At 37.2% G+C, this 22,124-nt stretch overlaps 1 protein-coding gene across 12 annotated transcripts in view; it reads right to left on the reverse strand.

Moving 5' to 3' along the window:
* Nucleotides 1–22,124, reverse strand: part of PDE4D (phosphodiesterase 4D) — a 1,626,844-nt gene that overhangs the window by 6,429 nt on the left and 1,598,291 nt on the right. For all 12 annotated transcript variants that reach the window (XM_033179631.1, XM_033179630.1, XM_033179629.1 and 9 more), the window contains 8 exons: nucleotides 18,398–18,491; nucleotides 16,853–17,025; nucleotides 15,800–15,898; nucleotides 14,754–14,918; nucleotides 13,332–13,431; nucleotides 2,024–2,178; nucleotides 824–946; nucleotides 137–319 (listed from right to left, as the gene is read on the reverse strand). In XM_033179631.1, coding sequence (XP_033035522.1) covers nucleotides 137–319; nucleotides 824–946; nucleotides 2,024–2,178; nucleotides 13,332–13,431; nucleotides 14,754–14,918; nucleotides 15,800–15,898; nucleotides 16,853–17,025; nucleotides 18,398–18,491 — 1,092 coding nt within the window. The remainder of the gene's footprint in view (nucleotides 1–136; nucleotides 320–823; nucleotides 947–2,023; nucleotides 2,179–13,331; nucleotides 13,432–14,753; nucleotides 14,919–15,799; nucleotides 15,899–16,852; nucleotides 17,026–18,397; nucleotides 18,492–22,124) is intronic.

Here is a 22,124-nt window from a genome sequence, read left to right on the forward strand (position 1 = left end):
ATAAGGTGAAATTGAGCTTGTCAAAAACAAAGTAATTTTAAAAATCCAGTAAAATACTGTCATATGTAATACAAAGTAACCAAATGCTAAAGCGGTAGCTCTGTTCTCTCTGAAAACTGTACACTTCATGCATTACCTGTGATTTTTCCACGGAAGCATTGTGCTTGTCACACATGGGGCTTATCTCCATGCCACGTTCCCTCTCTCGGTCTCCTTGGCGGAAGAACTCCTCCATTATCCGGTCCGTCCACTGGCGGTACAGTTGGAGAGGCTTTGTTGGGTTGCTCAGATCTGCACAATGCACCATATTCTGAAGAACCTAAAATAGATGGATGCATTCTCTATTCACTCCTGTTCCTTTTCAAAAAAAAAAAAAATCTAGAAATTCACATTGGATGACTGCGACACTTAAAAATACACATGGTGTAAGATTTATTCCAAACAGCTCAACCATGATGTGTCTATGTATGGTTCACACTTGTATTAATAGTTCCAAATTATGCCACTTCTACTGCATCTAAATAGCATAAGAGAAACTGTTTATGTGCATGGTTGACTAGATTCAGAGCTGCTTAATTGGCTGGTTCTGTGGAGTGTTAGTTTTTTAAATTAATGTAGATGCAAATGAAAAGACCAGTAGAATTTTGCCTGGTTAATTCTTAGGAATAAAAATATGGATAAAAATCCTGCCTATAATTGCTGAAAGTATAAGGTGGGAGAAAGAAGAAATACATCTTATCAAAGCTGAACACACAGTCATGTGCATATGTGCACAAACACACACGCATACACACACACACAGCAAACTCTATTAAGGCTTTACCTGAATCCTATCGGAATAATTATCAAGAAGAAGAACTCCAGAGCTTGTCACTTTCTTAGTTTCAACCATAGTCTTCAAATCAGCTAGTAGATTCATGTGTTTTGACATATCTGTTGCAAGTACCTTAAAATACAAAGGGTATATTATTGAGTACAGTTCAGAGAAAACAATTTACGCATGAAAATATTATGCAGAATATGAGAATGAAAAAGGAATAGAACAACGCTGTGCCTTTTAATGACAGTGGAAATTCCTTACTCCTTCTTGGGGGCAGAGTCCTTTCCCCTTTGCTATCAAGTTTTCCCAAAGCTCAGATAAATGTGTGTAATATACAGAAATGCTAGGTACTGACAACCACTTTCATGGTCAAAAATGGTATGACATCTCCATGGATAAGACATCATCACACGTTTTCAAGTTTTTTCCATTCCTTGGACCGGAAAGTAGTTACTAGACTATGATGAACTGATTCAAGGTTGCTTAAAGACTGCTTCAGAAACAAAATATTCTGGTTAATTTTCTTTTAAAAGACAGATCATTCTTGCCTTTGTATGTACAAAATTTAACACAGTAGGTTTTTGAAAGCTAGAGATTTTCCTATGTCTCATAATCACTGAATAAGATGCATAGAAAAAAGAGTAAAGTCATGGATGTTCTAAATGGCACTGTCTACTAATGAGAGAAGGTGGAAAAGAAATCCATTTGAGCTGTGGCCCACACAATCTGCTTTTGTTAGTCATCTTTCTCTGCCTGCCACCGGACTGGAGGGGCCCAGAAAATCAATGATGAGGGTGAGCTGACATTATTCTCAAGTCCAAACTGCTAGAAGTAAAAAACCTATTACAGAACATCACAGCCAGCATCATGGGCAGCTTCTATAATATAAAGGGCCATAATATGTTTTGAAATGCAGTTCCTTTTACCTAATACTCATCTTGATCTTGTTCTTATGTCTAAATTATAAACAACTTGCGGGAGGGGGGAGGGATTGCATTGGGAGTTATACCTGATATAAATGACAAATTGATGGGTGCTGACGAGTTGATGGGCGCAGCACACCAACATGACACAAGTATACATATGTAACAAACCTGCACGTTATGCACATGTACCCTAGAACTTAAAGTATTAAAAAAAAAAAAAAAACTTGCATCTCAGTTCTCTCTTTTTTTTTTTTTTTTGCTTTTATCAGCTACTTACAATGTCAATGACCATTTTCCTTAAAGATTGTCTTTGTTTTTTGGTCAAATTCTGGAAAATGTCACAGTTTTCTTCCTGAAGCAATTTAAAGCCCACAGCCAAATGATGGTTCTCTAAGACCGAGGAATCGTTGTACATCAAGGCAAGTTCAGAATCTGAAAAAAAGACAAAAGGCCAAAGATGAGCAAAGCTGTTTGTGAGAAGTTTATCTGATTCTTTGAATTCTGGGTTTAGAATGTAATTTCCCCTAAACTTCTCTGCTGCCCTTATCATGTAATTTCCCCTAAACTTCTCTGTTGCCCTTATCATTACATGACAATATCCAGGAGAGAATAAATCGGATAACATAAGAGCAGGAACAACACTGGAATGAATCTTGGGGAGTGAATTCTAATGCTACTAACATGTGGCAGGCCATTTCACTCTGTAGGGCTCAGCTTCCTCTAATGTGAAAGAATTGGATCTTTAACTTATCTTCTAGAGTTACCATGAGCTCAGTAGAATATGACATTCTTCTTAGTATCTATAACACATCCAAAGAATAAGGTTTTGCATTCCTGATAACTGTGAATTATCTATGCTGCAATATATAAAGTGAGGATCATGTGATACAGGATTGTTTGTACTCAAAGAGGGTACAAGAACAATCATATGAACAAGTTTAGATTTGCTCATTTGCTCATGTATAGCTCTGAAAGTCTAAGCTTTATTCATCGTTTTCCATTTTCTTTTCCAAGTATCATGGCAGTCATTGTATACTGTACAGGGATATTGCTCTTCCTGTCTGCTTGCTCATAGCGTCACACAGAGATGTTGTGTTTGGCTGTCTGTATACCCTCTGGTGAAGATTCTGCCACTCTCTCCCTACTACCCTGGACCTGTGAATTTTAGGCAGGGAGAGATTCTGCCTCTCTCCTACTTCTTGTAAATAGCAGACCCAGATCTACAAGATAATCGTTAAAAAACTTTTGATGCTTTATTCTCTTTCTATTCACTGCAAAGACTAAAAGCAAATCCGAGGCAGGAGGATTGGTTAAGCCCAGGAGTCCAAGACCAGCCTGGTCAACACAGGGTAGACCTCATCTCGACAAATAATAAAACATTATTTGCGGATGGTGGTGTGTGCCAGTAGTCCCAGCTACTTGGGACGCTGAGGTAGGAGGATTGCTTGAGCCCAGGAGTTCAAGGCTGCAGTGAGCCATTATATTGTGCCACTGTACTCCAAGCTAGGCAACAGAGCAAGACTCTGTTTCAAAAGAAAAGAAAAAGCCTAAAAGCACATGTATTTGATCTTTTTTCTAATGAATGCATAGAAAATATATTTGGAAATATATATCCTTTTCTAAGAAATACCCAATACTATTCAATGGCTCTTTTAATGGAGCTAGGAAGGAGAAGAGAGGCTTAAGACATTTTCAACTGGGAAATTCTATTATTTTATTGGAACTATAGAAATACAAATTTGCACACTTAAATTTCTGCTCCCAAACTACAGGAACAGAGCTGTTTAGTAGGGAGTAGTTTGTACATTATTTTTTGTTATTTTTTGTTTTCTTCAGATAAAACAATAGTGTTTATTTTTTTAAAGGCAGTTTCTGGTTAACTTTTACAGTGTCTACAAATGCCTTTATGAACCTTCATCTACAGACAGGTAAGAATATAGAAAAGAAAATTTTAAAACTCTATAGGATCTTAGCACATATTATGGTATTTCTGCAGTAGAATCAAATAAACATATATTGAAAGGAAATCATAATTATTAGATACTGAATAGTTATTAGAATTCATTTAAGGGAGGAAATATGCATGTAGACAAGGGGTGTTAACAGAATTGACTTACCCTTACAAAAACCCTAATTGGCTTATATGAAGCTGAAGGTGAAGGAAATTAAGACTATTGACCCTGCAGAAGAATATGATGATGAGCTGTTCCTTCAAGGAAAAGGGTGATCTGTTGTATGGAAGTTGCAACAAAGAGTCTGAGTTCCACTGGATATAAGTAGGGCCTAACACTTAAGAGTTCAGATTGGCCAGAAAAGCCAGGAAAGGATGCCTTAGTGGACTGGCAGGCCTCCACAGCCTCTTCCATCTCAGATGCTGTTACAGGAAAGTGGTGGTGACTGTTGATTTTTAAATGAACAAATGTTAGCATTTAAAAAACTGAATCTCGGCCGGGCGCGGTGGCTCAAGCCTGTAATCCCAGCACTTTGGGAGGCCGAGACGGGTGGATCACAAGGTCAGGAGATGGAGACCATCCTGGCTAACACGGTGAAACCCCGTCTCTACTAAAAAAAAATACAAAAACTAGCTGGGCGAGGTGGCGGGTGCCTGTAGTCCCAGCTACTCGGGAGGCTGAGGCAGGAGAATGGCGTAAACCCGGGAGGCGGAGCTTGCAGTGAGCTGAGATCCGGCCACTGCACTCCAGTCCGGGAGACAGAGCGAGACTCCGCCTCAAAAAAAAAAAAAAAAAAAACGAATCTCAAGGAAGTTATTTAACTTTCTACTCTTCTTCTTTAGGAATGAAGGCATATGGTCACATTTAAATTGGGCGGTAGGATTCTGCAGCTCCTCAGCAGATTTTCACCAAAGACACTAATCCATTACTTGTAAGTAGAGTCCTTGAAGATTCAGGAATGATCAGAAAATTGCTGTCATCTTTTGGTACAATGCACACAGCACAGAGGGGCAAAGAGGTTAGCTTATATAACATTTTTGTTGAAACCCTTTCATCTTCAAGCCCAATATAAGTAAGTCATCTCTTCCATCAAGTCTTTCTTAATTACCAGACAAAACTGCCCACTTTCTCCTGTAAACTCCTATACTGCTTTGTACCACCCATTTAGCATGTATCACATTCTACCTTTTTTGTCTTTATCTCTACAAATCTTTTAATTGTTTCCTCCCCAAACCCTCCCGGCCTACTTAGAGACTTAAGCCCCTACAAAATATTAAAGGTTATTAATTTAATATGTTTGGTTATCTGGCTTCCCCTAGGCACTTCAATTATTTCAAACTTACAAAGTACAAACAGGAATACAGTAAGGCACAACATTTAGAGGATTTAGGTGTCATTGTGTTAAATGGTTTATCTGAATCCTCTCATTTAATCCTCATAACTCTTTTAGGAAGATACTATTGTTTGTGACATTTTATGACTATATTCCATTCATGGATCGCATGGAGCCATATAGGTGGGAATCAAGTCTTTGTGTCCTTGGGATAGGCTGGGGGATAGAAAATGTCTCTTGGGGACATCTTTTATATACATATATATTTACATAGACATATAATCCTGTACAAATGAAGAAAATGAACCTCAGAAAAGGTAAGTAAGTAACTTTGCCAACATCACCTAGCCAGTAAGTGCTGGGGCAAGCACTACCTTATACTGACTATGATTACAAGTAGTACCTTATAAATAGAGGTGAAAACTTGAGCAGTGAACACTAAACATGAACCAGGAAATCAATACAATCCACTCAATGCCTGGCACACACTTATAAAGACAACTTTATAAGCATTTATTATTTTTTATTGAGAGGCCACGCATACCTTTACAAACTCAAAGTCATCATTTTATTATATACAGAGCAATTGTGTTCATTTGTTACAACTACCCTGGATCATCAAGAATAAATTAAATTATGCTCAACGTATGCTACTACTGAAGGCAGGAAGACCACTTTTATTTTGTGTCCCTCTCTTCTGAGTTCTAATGAAATGGGGGGAAGAGTGGGCAGGTACTACCACATAACTGAAAACATGTGCTTCATCTGTGCTAGTCTTTTCTCCCTCTGTGTTAATCATGGTTCTCCAGAGAAACAGAACTAATAGACATATGTATGAGTGTGTGTGTGAGAGAGACATATTTATTTATTATAGGAATTGGCTCAGGCAATTATGGAGTCCAAGAAGTCCCACATCTCCAAAGGTGAACCAACCAGGAACCTTGATGTTAGAAGCAGGAGAATATGTATGTCCCAGCTCAGAGAAAGCAAATTGCCCTTCCCCTCATGTTTTGTTTTGTTCTTCTCTTTGAGGTCCTCAATGGATTGACTGATCCCTGCCAACAATGGTAAGGGCAATCTTCTTTAATCAATCTACCAATTCAAATGCTAATCTCTTCCAGGAACACTCTCACAGAGGCACCCCAAAACAGTGTTTTACCAGATATCTGGGCATCCCTTAGCCCAGTCAAGCTGACGCATAAAATTAACCATTACAAATTCTGCCCCTTGTCACCCTGGTACCCATAAGCATCTCCTTTAACCATATTTAATCTCCATAAGGTCATAATTCTACCAAAATGCTATAACTATCCTGCATACAACCAAAAACACACTAACACATTCCCCAGAAGTGAAAGTAAAGTTTGAGTAATGTTTACTCTTATCCTGACATCCTATAACTTAAATACTATGATATAAAATAAATACTTAAATACTAATATAAAGTTAATACCTCTTATGCTGTATAAATGAAGATATATGCTTAATATATGTATATATACATATAAATGCATTCATAAGAAAATACTCATGGCAATTATAGTCCTTATTGCTATAACTGGTCACATGGTCATAGCTGGTATTTATAATTACCTTCTTTTACTACTCATTCTGTATTCCCTTTGCCTTCAGCCAGCACCTCAGCTGGTCATGATTCTTTACCTGGTGGGGTGACCCAAACCTTCATTCCTGAAGGGTCTGGGCTATTAGTAGTCCTGCCTGGATTGGGTTATTTTGTGCTGACCTTAATTACAGGGCATGGTAATATTAAGGGATGCCCTCAGGGATCTCCTTATTCCACACATACTCTTCCTTACCTTCGTTGTGGAGTAGTAATCCAAATCCCCCTTGGTAGTTAGGATCAGTCACCCCAGTCAACACCATAACTAACTCCCTTCTTGGATGACTGAATCAGATGTATAAGGAGCTCAAAATGGCTAGGTCTTAACTTCCAGTTCAATGGAATCACTGTTGCGTGTGCTGGTAGAAGCATTCCTCCTTCTGAAACCAAGACCTCTAGGCTAGCAGCACATAAATTTGTAGGAACAGGAAGCAAACTTTGCTAGTGGGTCACTGGGGGTAATTATGAGTGGTAACACTCCCATTTCCAGCCACTGATTCTTGGACCCATGAATTCTGGTTATGGGAGAAATAGCACCACATATTGGATGCTGATTCAGAGCATATATGGCCTTTCTGGCCTTCTGGAGAACCTTGCCCCAACCCTGCAAGGTATTGCCTCCTAGCTGAGTAACTGAGTCTTCAAAAGGCCACTCTACCAATTTATTAAACCAGCTGATTGAGGATGTTAGGCAATAGGGTAATACTAGGGATTTCCATGGGCATGAGCCCAATGCAGCTCTTCTTTGCCAGTAAGGTGAGTTCCTGGTTAGCAGCAATGCTGTATGCAATACCATAGTTTTGGCAGAAAAACTGTGCAGGGAAGGCACATCTGTTTCAAGAGAAAGTGCCTTTTCCACTAAGGACAAAATGCTACCCCTTCCACCATGGAAGTGGTCCAATGTAATCAACTTGCCATCAGGTAGCTTGGCTGATCCCCCCAAAATGCTGTTACATGGGGGTTTAGTGTTGGTTTATGCTGCTGGTGGATTGGGCACTTAGCAATAGTCATAGCCAGGTCAGCCTTGGTGACTGGAAGTCCATGCTTCTAAGGCCATATATAACCTCCATCCCTGCCACCATGGCCACTTTGTTCTTAGCGCATTGAGTGATGACAGGGGTGGTTAGGGAAAGAAGCTGACTAGTATCTACAGAATGGGTCATCCTATTCACTTGGTTAACATCCTCCTCTGCCAAGGTCACACTTTGGTGAGTATTCACATGAGACAAAAATAGCTTTACTTTTTGGTCCATTCAGATCATTCACATATCTCTTCCCCAAATTTCTTTTTCACCAGTTTTCCAATCATGTTCCTTCTACGTCCCTGACTATCCAGACAAATCATTGGCTATGGCCCATGAACTGGTAATATAATTGCACATATGGCCATTCCTTCTTCTAAGCAAAGTGAACAACCAATCACCCTGCCTAAAGTGCTTCCCACTGGAAAGACTCCCCTTCACCACTGTCCTTCAGGTATGTCCCAGAGAGGGGCAGTAGTGCTGCTGCAGCTGTATACTTCCGGTGGTACCTGCCTATCATGCACAACCATCTGTAAACGAGGCCCTCTGTAAACTACTTGCAGGGAACTTTCCATGCGACCTCATGTGTAGGCTGGAAGAAAGACAGCAGTGTAATTAATAGGAGTGGCATTAGGGCCCCTTCTTTATGTAACCTGTGCCTTCAGCGTCTGCTCGGACCTGATAGATCGTGTATTACACCACCTTTATTTGATGGTAAATGTCGTACATACCCAACGTATGGCTTGGCATGTTAGATAACTCCCTATTATGATGGGCAGACAGCTCAAACCACATGGAAGCTTGGTGGCCCATGGTCAATCAGTATCTCCTAAGGCCCAGCAGCAGGCCTATATCTGTGTCTCAAAAGGAGAGTAGTTATCTTTCTTTGGATGATGGCAGGGTCTTGCTCCAGAGTCTGTGCTGTGATTCACACAGAGGACTTTATCAAAGGCTCCAAACAACATTCCTATCTGCCACTGACAGACATTCCAAGCACCATTAAATCTGCTGGATCATGTGGCCCATGTGCAAAGCAGCTTGCACAGCAGGCTGGACCTGTTGCAGAGCCCCACTCAAAACTAGGAGTTTTTCTGACACTCTCTTGTTCTGTGCCCCATTTAAACTAGCAGCTTTTCAGCTCACTTAGTAAATGAGCCAGAATAACACACACAAAGGAATACATTGCCTCCAAAATCCAACTAAGCCCACTAGGTTTTGTGCCTTTTTGTGTCTTATGATGGAGTCCATATAGCAGATGACAGCCAACATTAAGACCTGAAGCTGAAACAGTTAAGACTGGGGCAGACACTATAGATATGTATCCTGTAAGACTTATACTCACTGTTCTTACAGCTTTGCTAGGCTTAGCCTTGAGTTAGAAAATGACAGCATGCTACACCATGTCTCTAAGTTACAAGTGAAATAAACCATAAGTCTTCAAAAGGACTTCAGAAACAAACATTTCTCCATGAAATGACAGAGGTAAGTGGTGGTTTTAACTTAATATTTAGTTGCCAAGGAAACTGCCTCATTCATCACTCCACTCATCCACTCTCTCTGCCCTCACCCTGCATTACGTTCCTCCATAGCACTTAGTACTATCACATGCCACAAATTCACTTATCATGCTCTGCCTTTTCTAGCAGAATGCCAGCTCTTAAGAGCCAGGGATTTGTCTAGTCCACCCATGTGTTCCGAGTGCCTGGAACAATATTTATTATAATATTTAGTAGGCTTGCGGTACCTTTTTGTTAAATAAAATAATCTCTGTAGCTATATCTATATAATCACATTTGATAAAAATGAGTTTATCCTTATTTTGAAGGTGTGGGTTTATACAGAAAAATAAAATTCTACATATAATCTACTAGTGTAGCTATGAAAATTTTAATTTCAAAATAAAAGAGTAGAGAAATAAAAAAGTGTATACTGACAGATCATCTTAACCTTAATATAATGAAATGCCTCTGCTCTTGGAAACCAAAAACCACATGCTTTGAATGTATCACTAATGTGAATAAATCTTTCTGCCCCAAACTTAGGCATCTTTGCTATTAACAAAAATAATTCATTTTCCAAGTAAAATTTAATGCTATATTCTGTACTTTTGATACTATTTTTTTCAGAAAATAAAGCTAAGTTAAATATACCCTCCAGCATTTTATATTCAAAATTTCATGATGCTATTTACATTTTATGGATTTGTTTATTTATTTATGTATTTTTTTGAGATGGAGTTTCACTCTTGTTGCCCAGGCTGGAGTGCGATGGTATGATCTCCGCTCACTGCAACTTCTATCTCCCAGGTTCAAGCGATTCTCCTGCATCAGCCTCCTGAGTAGCTGGGATTACAGGCATGCACCACGATGCCTGGCTAATGTTTTTGTATTTTTTTTTTTTTAAAGTAAAGACAGGGTTTTACCTTGTTGGCCAGGCTGGTCTCGAACCCCTGACATCAGGTGATTCACCTATCTTGGCCTCCTAAAGTTCTGGGATTGTAGGAGTGAGCCACTGCACCTGGTCTATGGATTTATTTATATGCATTGTCCTTAAAAAAAAATTTATGCAGCTTCCTACCTGAAATTTCAGTTTCTCTAAATCCTGTTCACAGTCCCCACACTCAAATCATTTAGTATAGCTTAACCAACTCTACCAGGTAGAAAGGCTCTCTCTGTTTGCAGTACCTCCAGCATGCTTTCAGTGAGTGTAAATACAATTAGCATAAAATCATGTGGCACCTAAAGCTAAAACAACTGAAATAATTAAGAAAAATGAAGAGCACATGTAAGAAGCAGGAGGTTTAACTGCACTGGGAACCAGCCAAGGGAATTCCCAGCGCCCCTCATGTGCCTTAAGCTCTCAGTGCTTCCGTAGCTTCCTTAAAGTAAGACAAGTAACCAACTATGGGTTTATAAATTCGATAATCGGAGGTCTTTAGAATTCTTTATCAAGAGAAATATGGATTCAGCTGCAGGCCTTGGACAGGATGGCAGCTCCAGCTCTGAGCCAAGAGCTGAGAATGTGCTGGCTTGACACGGATGCTCAAGCCATCCATAAAAGATAAAATATAAAAAGTCAAAATTTAAAAAAGGTTTACTGCAAACTAAAAATAAGCACAAATTTTGATAAAATATTTCATGAGGCTACATATTACAAGTGTACAAGTTATTAGAAGGACTCCTTTACTGCATGCTGGGAAGATAATTCTGTCTTATATGATCCCTAGCCAAACTAAGCTAACTAAGGCAGTAATTTTGATAATGCCCTGGGGCTCTGAGTAACCCTGGGATACTTTCCTGTACAAAGTGACAATGCTGATTCATTCCCTCAGGAATAACACAGCCTCATCATACCTCACTCTCAAAAAAACCTTAGCAATCCAAAGCTACTCTGGCAATTGTGAACTTCCCTATGTCGCTTTGGTCACACAGAAAGGAGATCATCGCAATATTACTAAATAACAAAGAATTTGCAGAAGCAGGATTCGTTATCCTTCCATCCCAGGCAGGTCACCAGCAAAATGACTTTAAACAGACATCCTAAGGAGATAAAATTATCTTCTTCAATTTCCTCCACTATTTCATTGGTTCTCAAACTTTAGAGTATCAGATTCATCTGTAGACTGAGGCCTTGTTAGCTTAAATGGCAGACTGCACAGGGACCCTGATGCCCACCAGGGCCCTCCAGGTGCCAGCCAAAGCGCAAGTGCCCTTTAAGGCAGGGGTCCCCGATCCACCCAGAGGCCGTGAACTGCTCATGCAAGGGATCTAAGTTGTGCATTCCTTATGAGAATCTAACTAATGCCTGATGATCTCAGGTGGAACAATTTCATCCCAAAACCATTCTCTCCCTACTCCCCCAGTTTATGGAAAAATTGTCTTCCGCAAAACCGAGTCCCTGGTGCCAAAAACACAGGGGACTGCTGCTTTAAGGGCTCAACAGAATGAACAATAGAGCAGGTCCTCATTATTCTTAAAAAACATATCAGAGTACTTGGAAGACAGTGACTTTTCTATCAGTTGTTTTAATTTGTTCTCTAAAGCTACTCTTAATTCTAAGGGAACATATAATATGGTATGTAATAGAATGCAAAGAAAACATACCAGTCTGAATGTTTGGTGATTACATATATATATACACACATACACACACATACACATATACATATATATATATATATATATATATATCAAACACAAAAATTAAACATTTTATATATTTACTAAAAATTAATAAAATTCAGAATATCCCAAGACATGCATAAGCATCAAAATAACAAATCAGGCCAGGCTCATGTAAAGTGCCAGCATGCAGCATGCACTGTATTGCATGACCTCCCTGCTCTTCTTAGAAAGGAAATCATGAACCCTCCCCACTGATACAATGTAAATGCAGGGAGCTGCATCCAATGTGTATTAATATTTATATGTATGCTTTGATGAGTTTTAAAAGTACCCCATTATAGGTACTCATAGGTAGGTAGAACATGAAATATTATCCTGTCTAATCTGGATAAATAAATCCCTAAACTAAACTTCTAAAAAAATACTTGACTAACCACACATCTCAGGAAATCCCTGACTTTTCCAATCCTCTACATGGATGAGTCACTAGAGTACATTTTGCTATAGGATAGTTCAGAGGCCATTACAAGATATAATAATAGGTGAATAATCCTAAAACTCTGAATTAAATCTCTCAAAGCAAGGTTACCTTTACATTCCTTCTTTAAATCTAGATACAGCAAAGTACAGGAAATGAATGGTAAATACATAAATAATTCTACAGCTAGATTGCTATAGGCACGAGAAGACTATTATCCGCAGACTCAAGCAAACATAAAAGGCGGATTCTTAAACATACAACAGTTTCAACAACTTTAAACATACAACAGTTTCAACAACTTTGCATAGCTTTTATATATAAAAGTGAATTTGTGATGTTAATCTACCATATAGGAGGGAATTAAGTCATAGTTCACTTAGTACCAAACAGAATTTCTATAAACCTAAATCTCTTTACTAAGGGATAGCTCAAGCATTACCTAAACATTCCCTACAGAGGCTTTCTGTGCAGCAATGTCAGGGATGCTCCATATTAAACAGTCTACCATTCCTTATATTTCCAAATTCAGTGATGACTTCTTGTAAGATGAGATGTTAACAGTGAGAAAAAACTGAATAGTTGAAAAAATATTAAGAGAGAAGTTCCTGTTACCCTTATTAGAAGAGTTTAAAAAGGAAAGAAAAGGGGCTGGGTAGGGAGAAGTTATGGCCTCTGTAGAGGATTAAATGATGACCTACATAAAGTGAGGAACACTTAGCATTAATTCTCATAACTTTTTTTAATTTAAAACTTTAGGGCCAATGTAACTTTCTAAATCTTTCTGCACACTTTCATTTTTAATTACCCTTGTAACACAGCAATATATTACTTTTAAAGAGAACTGGAACACATTTTTCAAATATCACACGCCTCAAGGGATATAGTGATAATTTTCAGTTAACTTACATTAACATGCACTATCACTAAAACACATATATACACATATCAAAAGAACATTATGGCTCTGGAAGCACCCTGAGTTTACAAAGACCTTTAGTCATTCTAAAATGTACAAAGGAAAAATGTGTTCTGCAAAACTAAAGTTTACTTACTTGTATTGATCAGAAATTGATTGGACACACCAGGATGATCTACATCATGTATTGCACTGGCAAAAATTGCTGCAAGAATCTCCAAATCTGTAAACACGGCCTGGAAAATCAGACAATATAGATAATATTACTGTTCTACAATGATATGAATTAAAAGTATAAACAAATGAGAAATCTCTAGAATTTAAATGGAAAACAAAATGGAGCTTCAAAATGTGTTTTAATGTGTCAAGGGAGAGTCTTAGATACTTATGAACTTTTAAAGTATAATCTTGGAAGAAACCATTTTATCTAATTTTATTACATCTCATGATCAAATGTTTTCTATTCACTGTATTTTTTAAAATATTATTTTAAAACTCTGAAATTCTTTTAAAAGAAAATAATAGTTTATTTTCTAAGTATTTAAGATGTCTAAGAATATTCTGAAAATGTACATAAAATTAGTAAGACATGAACAATTTTTTTCTTTTCTTTCATCAAAACCAGGGTTTCTCACCTTCAGCACTATTGACATTTTGGGCCCGATAACTGCGTGGGAGGCTGTCCTGTGCACTGTAGGATTTTTTAGCAGAATTCCTGGCCTCTACCGACAAGACGTCAGTATCATGTACAACTAAAAATGTGATAGTTGTAACAACCAAAAATGCCTCCAGACATAAATAAAAATATATTTTAAGAAAATCAAATTGCTTTAGTAAACAACTAACGAAAAAACTTCTTAGGATTTAGAAAAATTAAAGTATTTCCTTCTAATATATTCTATGAAAAATATCAATATATTGCTCATGTTTTATAAAACGTTCTTTGGCCTATAAATAAAAGCCGTCAGATTACACTTCAAGAAAACAAATTAACAAAAAGTGAATAAGCCAGATGTGCTTTATGAAACGTCCAGTGGATCATTTCAAAGAAGCAACCTCATAAACAGATCAATCATTAAATCTGTGACCAACTTTCACAAGCAAAATCCATCAAAGACTTGACTGTCTATTCACCACAGCATTTTCCCCTGTAAGTCAATAAATTATACTTCCAATGAATCCAATTTTTTTTTTTTTTTTTTTTTTTTTTTTTGAGACGGAGTCTCGCTCTGTCGCCCAGGCTGGAGTGCAGTGGCCGGATCTCAGCTCACTGCAAGCTCCGCCTCCCGGGTTCACGCCATTCTCCTGCCTCAGCCTCCCGAGCAGCTGGGACTACAGGCGCCCACCACCACGCCCGGCTAGTTTTTTGTATTTTTTAGTAGAGACGGGGTTTCACTGTGTTAGCCAGGATGGTCTCGATCTCCTGACCTCGTGATCCGCCCGTCTCGGCCTCCCAGAATCCAATTATTTTCTCCATTGAAAACCCTTCAGATAAAAGTTTAATAGACCTTTATGAGTGGCAAGTTAGTGTTCTTGAAATTTCAGAAAACAGATTTACCTCCAAAGCAGGTGTAGATAATAGCACATGAGTAGACTGGACAACATCTGCAGCATGGATATTGTTGTGATAGGCCACATCAGCATGGTAATGGTCTTCGAGAGTCATAAGATATGTAATTAAAGTATCTACTGGAATTTTAAATGTTTTTAATAAATCCCGTTCCTGTAGGGAAAAAAATCATTTTAACATTTTTGTCTTTATGTAAACAATTTCTCCATAGAGTATGTTTTAAAAAAAACACACACACACAGCAGTGTTGCCAATGGATAACCTGGAAATGGCAACTGCACTCTCACATGTCTAGTGAGGAAAATGGGAACCTTTGAGAAGATCCAGGGACTTTGGGACAAAACCAAAGTTGGGTTGTCCTGCTGGAATCCAAGAATACTACGCCCTAGCTGTATGGTGTCAGGAATGAGGTGCCAACTCTAAAAGTTTCTGTGTCCTATTATCATGGAGGCAGCTCCAGTCAAGCACTATTAATTCAACCCCTGCATCACACGAACTGAAAATCAACGTCCTCTCTAGGGCTGGAGTTTCCCATTCCAGTCCCAAGGTATCTACAACATCCTCAACTTCTCATTTAAATCCCACCCTGAGCTGGAGCAAAGCGTCAATGAGTGTGAAATAGATATGGAGAAAGAAGCAGGACACAAGAAAGTGACTGAAAAAACTATATTCTAAGGTTAGCCAGCAGGGGCTTTATTCATTTTTTTAAAGTTAGTACTCCATTCTCTATGCCAGTCAGGCTCAGATGACTAAGATAATGTCTACATTATTATTTTAATAAATTGCTTCAACTTGGCTATATTACATCTTTATCTTAAATGCAAAAAAATAACAAAATTGATGTATTTGTGGTTTATACACACTCCACCTTTCTGTATCTTTACTTGTCCCTTGGCAAAGGAGCAAATAAGGATAAAAGTATAAAAATAAGCAAAAGATGGGGAATATTAAAAAAGACAAAATGTATGCACAAGCTACAGACTGGACATTAAGTTCCTAAACAAAAGAAATGTAATAGAACTCAACCACATTACCTGAAAAATGGTGTGCATGATAACAGTCAAGGGCCGGTTACCAGACAACTCTGCTATTCTGAAAACATGAAGACCCCATTTGTTCACATCTTCTAGTTCCTGGAGTAAAAAAATAAAAAGATACCAAAAAATTAGAAAGTAGAGTAAAATATGACTCAATGAACACAATCATTGAAAAATTACAGACTTTAGGTGGCTGGGCATGGAGGCTCAAGGCTGTAATCCCAGAACTTTGGGAGGCTGAGGTGGGCGGATCACTTGAAGTCAGGAGTTTGAAACTAGCCTGCCCAACATGGTGAAACCCCGTCTCTACTAAAAATAAAAAAATTAGGTGTGGTGGTGTGTGCCTGTAATCCCAGCTGCTTGGGAGGCTGAGGCAAGAGAACTGCTTAAACCCAGGAGGCAGAGGTTGTAGTCAGCCAAGATCGCGCCACTGCACTCTGCACTCCAACCTGGGCGACAGGGTTAGACTACGTCTCAAAACCAACCAACCAACCAACCAACCAACAAACAAACAAACAAAAAAATCCTCCAAAAAACAGACTTCAGTGTAAAGATTGTTAGATTTTTTTAAACAATGATCCATTTAAAATGTTAACAGACACACCATGTAAGCATAGGCAAACTTTAGGCACATTTACTTAAATGTACTGAAAACTGAATAGTATGGCTTAACCTTATGACTTTGACATTACAACATATTTATGTACTTTAAGTATCAATCACAAAGCATTTAATGGATAAAATCTATTCACAAAACCTTAACTGTTTTCCTAAAACCCAGAAGACATGACAGATTTCTAACTCTTTAAGGCCAAACAATGAAATGAAGATGCAAATAATCACCTCCCAAGCCCCTAAAACATACATACCAAACCACCTGTCTAAGGCACTTTACAAAGAGCTTTATAAAACGCCTGCCCTTCTTCAAAAAAAAAAAAAAAAAGAAACTCCAATTAATAAACTTTTCTATCTATTCAAAAGACTAGAAGTGAAAATTCATAAAAGGGCATAATTTAATATTTATGATCCTGATCTTTGAAATCATCATACCTTGGCAAGGACATCTTCTTGTTCAGTTTTAACTCCAAACCTTGGAATACTTGAATTAGTCAGACTAGAGCTGTGCATCAATTTCTTGACTCCACTGATCTGAGACATTGGTCTTTTCTTTTTCTCCTTTTCCTTCTGAGTTGGAGAAGGAATTTCCACTTCATGTTGCTTATCTTGAGAAATTCAGAAAATGTTCTATATTTATTATTCTATCTGTTTTTATATCATCATATGCATAACTGGAAGGATTATAATTGATCATTATATATTCCAGGAAATGTTTCCAACTAAAAATTTTCCTTTTAGAGAGTTCAGTATTTACATTTGAATTGGACTTAATTTGATATCTTCAAACACAAAATTAAGCAAATAAGTTCCACTACAAAATAATAATATCAAATGTATTCCATGGTTACCTCTTTGATACAATGTCCTAATAAAAAATGTTGCAAGACTTAGCATGACAGCCGACTCAGAGAATACACAACAGGTGGTTATTTCCACTGTTCATCAATTCCATTCCTATTTGAAATTGACTTAATGAACTGAAAATTTTTCTTGCCAACTAAGGACTCCAGTTTCAATACGTACTTTGAAATGTTAGAAACTTTATACACAAATGTCATGAAAACAGCAGTATATACAACTAACAGCTAACTGAAATGGGTAACACCGTGGGAGTTGAAACAGCAGGTTTTGGATGACTTAGATTAATTCTGCTACTTTTTATTTCTGTATGATAGTGAGATAAGGGTTAAGTCCCCAGGTTTTATGGGAGTATAGAGAATCGTAAATATTACCTGATAACTGAATACACACATAAGCTAATTGTGTTCTATAGTAAAAGACCTAACATGTCTTCATACTTTCATCCACGATTTCAAGGCAGTGATAAGCAACTCTAACTCATCCTTGTACAGAGAACATGTTCCATAAGTGTTTAATAAATATGTTAACTATATATAACAGCAATTTTGTTTTGAAAGTAAGTCCAGGATACATTCAAATTACTGCCCTTTATTTACTGCATTTTCTTTCTGTGGATGAGGTACAAGAGTTGTCCCAGGACACCAAACTCAGCCATTATTAGCAAACTTTCATTTAGCATTTGTATTTTATCCACCACCAGTTTACTAGGCTTGATGTCCACGAGACTGTCAATTCATCGAGGGTAGGAATCATTTCTAATTCATCATTCAACACCTATTGCCCAACAATGGCTGGCATTTAATAAGAATTTGTTGAATACATGAATAGATCTCTCTATAAAATATATTTTACAGTTTGGTACTATGAAAAAATGGCAATATATAACCTTAATTTGAGAATTCCCAAAGTCCTAAATAAAACTAAGAAAATGTACTTTGTCACCTGCAACTCTAAAACTCAGAGGCGTATAGTGTCAAATTATTAATATGACAAATGAAAACAAATAGAACTTCTAACACTTGTTAGGTTTCCAAAATGAGTTGGCACCCCAATCCTCCTATAAAAACAAGCAAACAACTGGAGAAAACATTTTCAATTGAACGTTGTTATTCTCACCTAAGAATGTGTTTGATATATACTCTGACACTTGATTTCCAGACCGACTCATTTCAGAGAGATGGGTGAGCTCCCGATTAAGCATCCTTTTAAACTGAAAAACAGAAAAGTAAAATGAAATAATAGAAGAGGAAAGTTGAAGGGAAATACATATGCATACTCTGAGATACAGGAAGATATGCCCAAAGAATTTTTAACTTGTCCTGACAATTTAGAACAGTGCCTTCCAGCAGAACGTTCTTCAGTGAGGGAAAACACCATCATCTGTGCCTCCAATGATAGCAGTCACTAGCCACAGGTGGTTACTAAGCATTTGAAATGTGGCTAGTGCAAATGAGAAGCCAAAATTTGAATTTTAGTTAATTTTAACTACTTTTAATTTAAATAATCACATGTGGCTCATGGCCACCAGTTTGACCAGCACAAATTTAGACTCTCAAGGACTGAAGGGAAAATCAGGAGAAATAAGCAAAGAAAAGGAAATTAAAAATTAAGATGTATTATTAGTTATTTAGAGAAGAGAGAAACTAATTTATAGCACATAAAAATGTTGCCATACAATAAAACATGGAATGCTTTCATCAATTTATCATTAGCAGAAATGAATATATATATACCGATCAAGGGCTGAAAATTTAGTCTTTTACTCCAAAGCAAAACTTAATAGACTTGAGTACTCTTCTAGAACTATGGAGAAGTAAAATATCTAAATAAATACTGTATAATGTTTCCTTTTAAAAGTTGTTTTTCAAGTAAGAGTATAACATTTATTGGTTCTCAACATCCACCAAATTTACCATTTTCCCAAGTCACTAAAATAGGAAACAGGTCAATTTTCAATAATCTACTTCACAATTTTTATTACTGATGCCACAGTGCCTATTTCATTGAAAGAAACACTGGAATTAACCTACCAGCACCACATGGCATTACCAGTATCCAAAACTCCCCAAGATTTTACACTTCCCTCACCCCCATCAGCTGTTTCTTAAGCATTAGGCATTTCAGAGTCCTTTGACTCTGAAAACAGCCCAACAAGGCCTTTTAATAAGCCTTCAATATTTGCCTTAATATACAGAAACAACATATTTTTTCTATACATAGAGTAACTGCTGTTAGATAGTTGACGAGAAAAAAATGTCAGACATATTTACTCTAATCATCAGATTAGCCTTTAAAATTTGGAATTTCACCATAAATTCTCATTTAAGTATGAAGGTAAGTGTTGAGTTTGTATTTTAGTAATGTTTGAAATATAATTCTTATTCAGTATTTATTTAGAATTATTTTGCTTCTCTGCATAATTCATACCAAGACAGCCTAACTCTATACCGTTTGCTAAATAACTTCCAAAGTCAATCTTACAGACCATCTAGATTAGGTTTTAACTCAGCATTTAACTGTTATCAAAACAAACAAAAAAACCTCAACCATTTCGATGTACTGTTGGATGAGAGAAATGTGTATTCGCATTCCAGTGTAGTCAAAAACAAAGAACTGGCATGACCAGTACAAATTCTGGTTGTTAAATTACTGGTCTAGAGAGCTTAGTCTCAAACTCAGGAACACTAAGTTCACTTCTTTGTTCACATGTTTTTATAACTCCTTTCTAATTATAAAATGTACATGTGCTATAGAAAATTTAGAAAGCTATATCGAAAAAACAAAAATAATGTAAATCTCCACTGCTGGAAGATAACCACAGATAATTTGTCAAATTTCCTTCTATGCCTTTTTTCTACCCTTGTATGTGAATACATATTTTTAAAACTGGCATCAGGTGGTATACAGAATGTGGGTTACTGCTTGTGTTCACTCGGCATTATATCTTATAACCTACTGAAAAAAATAAACTTTGGGCCTTCTAAGTATATTTGTAGACATTTATAATAGTGTTCAAAAAGTTTTCTGTCCCTCTTTACAAAGTTATAGTTTCTTGAGTAAATTATGGGCTATCAAATAATTTAATGAGCTAATATAGAAAGTGTCTTCTATTTAGCCTGGCACATAGTAGATGCTCAATATTATTTGAGTTCCTTCTCCCAGCTCACTTTCTGGCACTCAGTCCCTAACTTTTGTGCCTTTTATAGTAATAGCTGATTTTTATCATTGCAGGTCAGACAGATGAAGGATTTGACTATAGTTATGACCATAAAAATACTTAAATCACTAGCTCCTCTTTCTCAAATCCCATAAAGAATTTGGAATAGCATTAGTATGGGAAACCATAGCCATGTCTCAAAAGCACAACTAAAATGTCATGCATACACAGGTTTAAAAAAACTCATTGCTTAAGACTTGAAACCAACCCAGATGTCCATCACTGACAGAATGGATTAAGAAAATGTGGCATATATACACCATGGAATACTATGCAGCCCTAAAAAGGGATGAGTTCATGTCCTTTGCAGGGACATGGATGAAGCTGGAAACCATCATTCTCAGCAAACTAACACAGCAACAGAAAACCAAACACCACATGTTCTCACTCATAAGTGGGAGTTGAACAATGAGAACACATGGACACAGGGAGGGGAACATCACACACCAGGGCCTGTCAGTAGGTAGGGGATTAGGGGAGGGATAGCATTAGGAGAAATACTTAATGTAGATGACGGGTTGATGGGTGCAGCAAATGACCATGGCATGTGTATACCTATGTAACAAACCTGCACGTTCTGCACGTGTATACCAGAACTTAAAGTATAATAATAATAAAAAATCTTTGCTTTACAGATAAATTCACTTGGAAAAATATGCTCATTAGGCAAAGCATATTCCAAAGAAAAGAGTCTGCTAAACATTTTAAACACATATTCAATGAAATATCTCTTTGACCTAAAATTGTTCATGTTATGAGCTAAAAGTTGCTATTAAGAACTACCTGGTCATGACAAAGTCCTTTTTAAATAAAAGATGGGGGAAGAGGCAGGGCTCTCACCATTGCTAGAATCTCAGTAGTCTATACAGGAACTGCTGCCCTCCTTGTACTTCTCTCAATAAAGTGAAACAAGGGAAGCCTTCTGGGGGTGATTGATCAAGACAGATAAAGACTCAGTTATCACAGGTTCATCTTCTAACTTGCACACAACCTAGTATAAGGATTATGTTGCCATACGCCTAAGTAGAAAATGTGGATGCTACCTGCAGATATGCTACATATATTATTGGATTTTTCTAAAAGAATATAAAGAATGAAGTGTAATTCTCCTGGCAGTTCGCTCAAACAATTCACCAAAATAGCCAGTTAGTACAGATAACTGAAGAAAAAAGCCAGTGAAAGGAACCTAAATATTGTACAGACTAGATAAGTGACATACTGCATGTTCCATTTTTATCTTTCTGCATCATATACATTATCCCCAGATTACTTTCCAGCCTTTATTTAAAACACAAAAACGTGGATTGGAGAAATCCTCCATCACATGCCCACCTCCCTACCAAGGCTTAAAAGGGACTCCAAGGAAGTCAATATTTCATTTTAACATAATTATAAAAGACAGTATTTGAAGCAATCACCTCTCTTCCCTAGGGAGACAGTATAAGGAATTTCCTAAAGATAATTTTCAAGCGTACATTAAGTTATAACACAAGGGTATCTTCTAAAAGGAATTAACATTGTTTTCCTTTTTTGCTATCCACATAAAACTTTCAGTCCAGCGAAGCTAAATTAATAACCACAAAAATTACCATAAGTGCTTTCTCAACTGGTAGTTGATCTCACAAA

The sequence above is a fragment of the Trachypithecus francoisi genome, unplaced genomic scaffold, assembly GCF_009764315.1.
Source record: "Trachypithecus francoisi isolate TF-2019V2 unplaced genomic scaffold, Tfra_2.0 Lachesis_group2, whole genome shotgun sequence".
NCBI lineage: Eukaryota > Metazoa > Chordata > Mammalia > Primates > Cercopithecidae > Trachypithecus > Trachypithecus francoisi.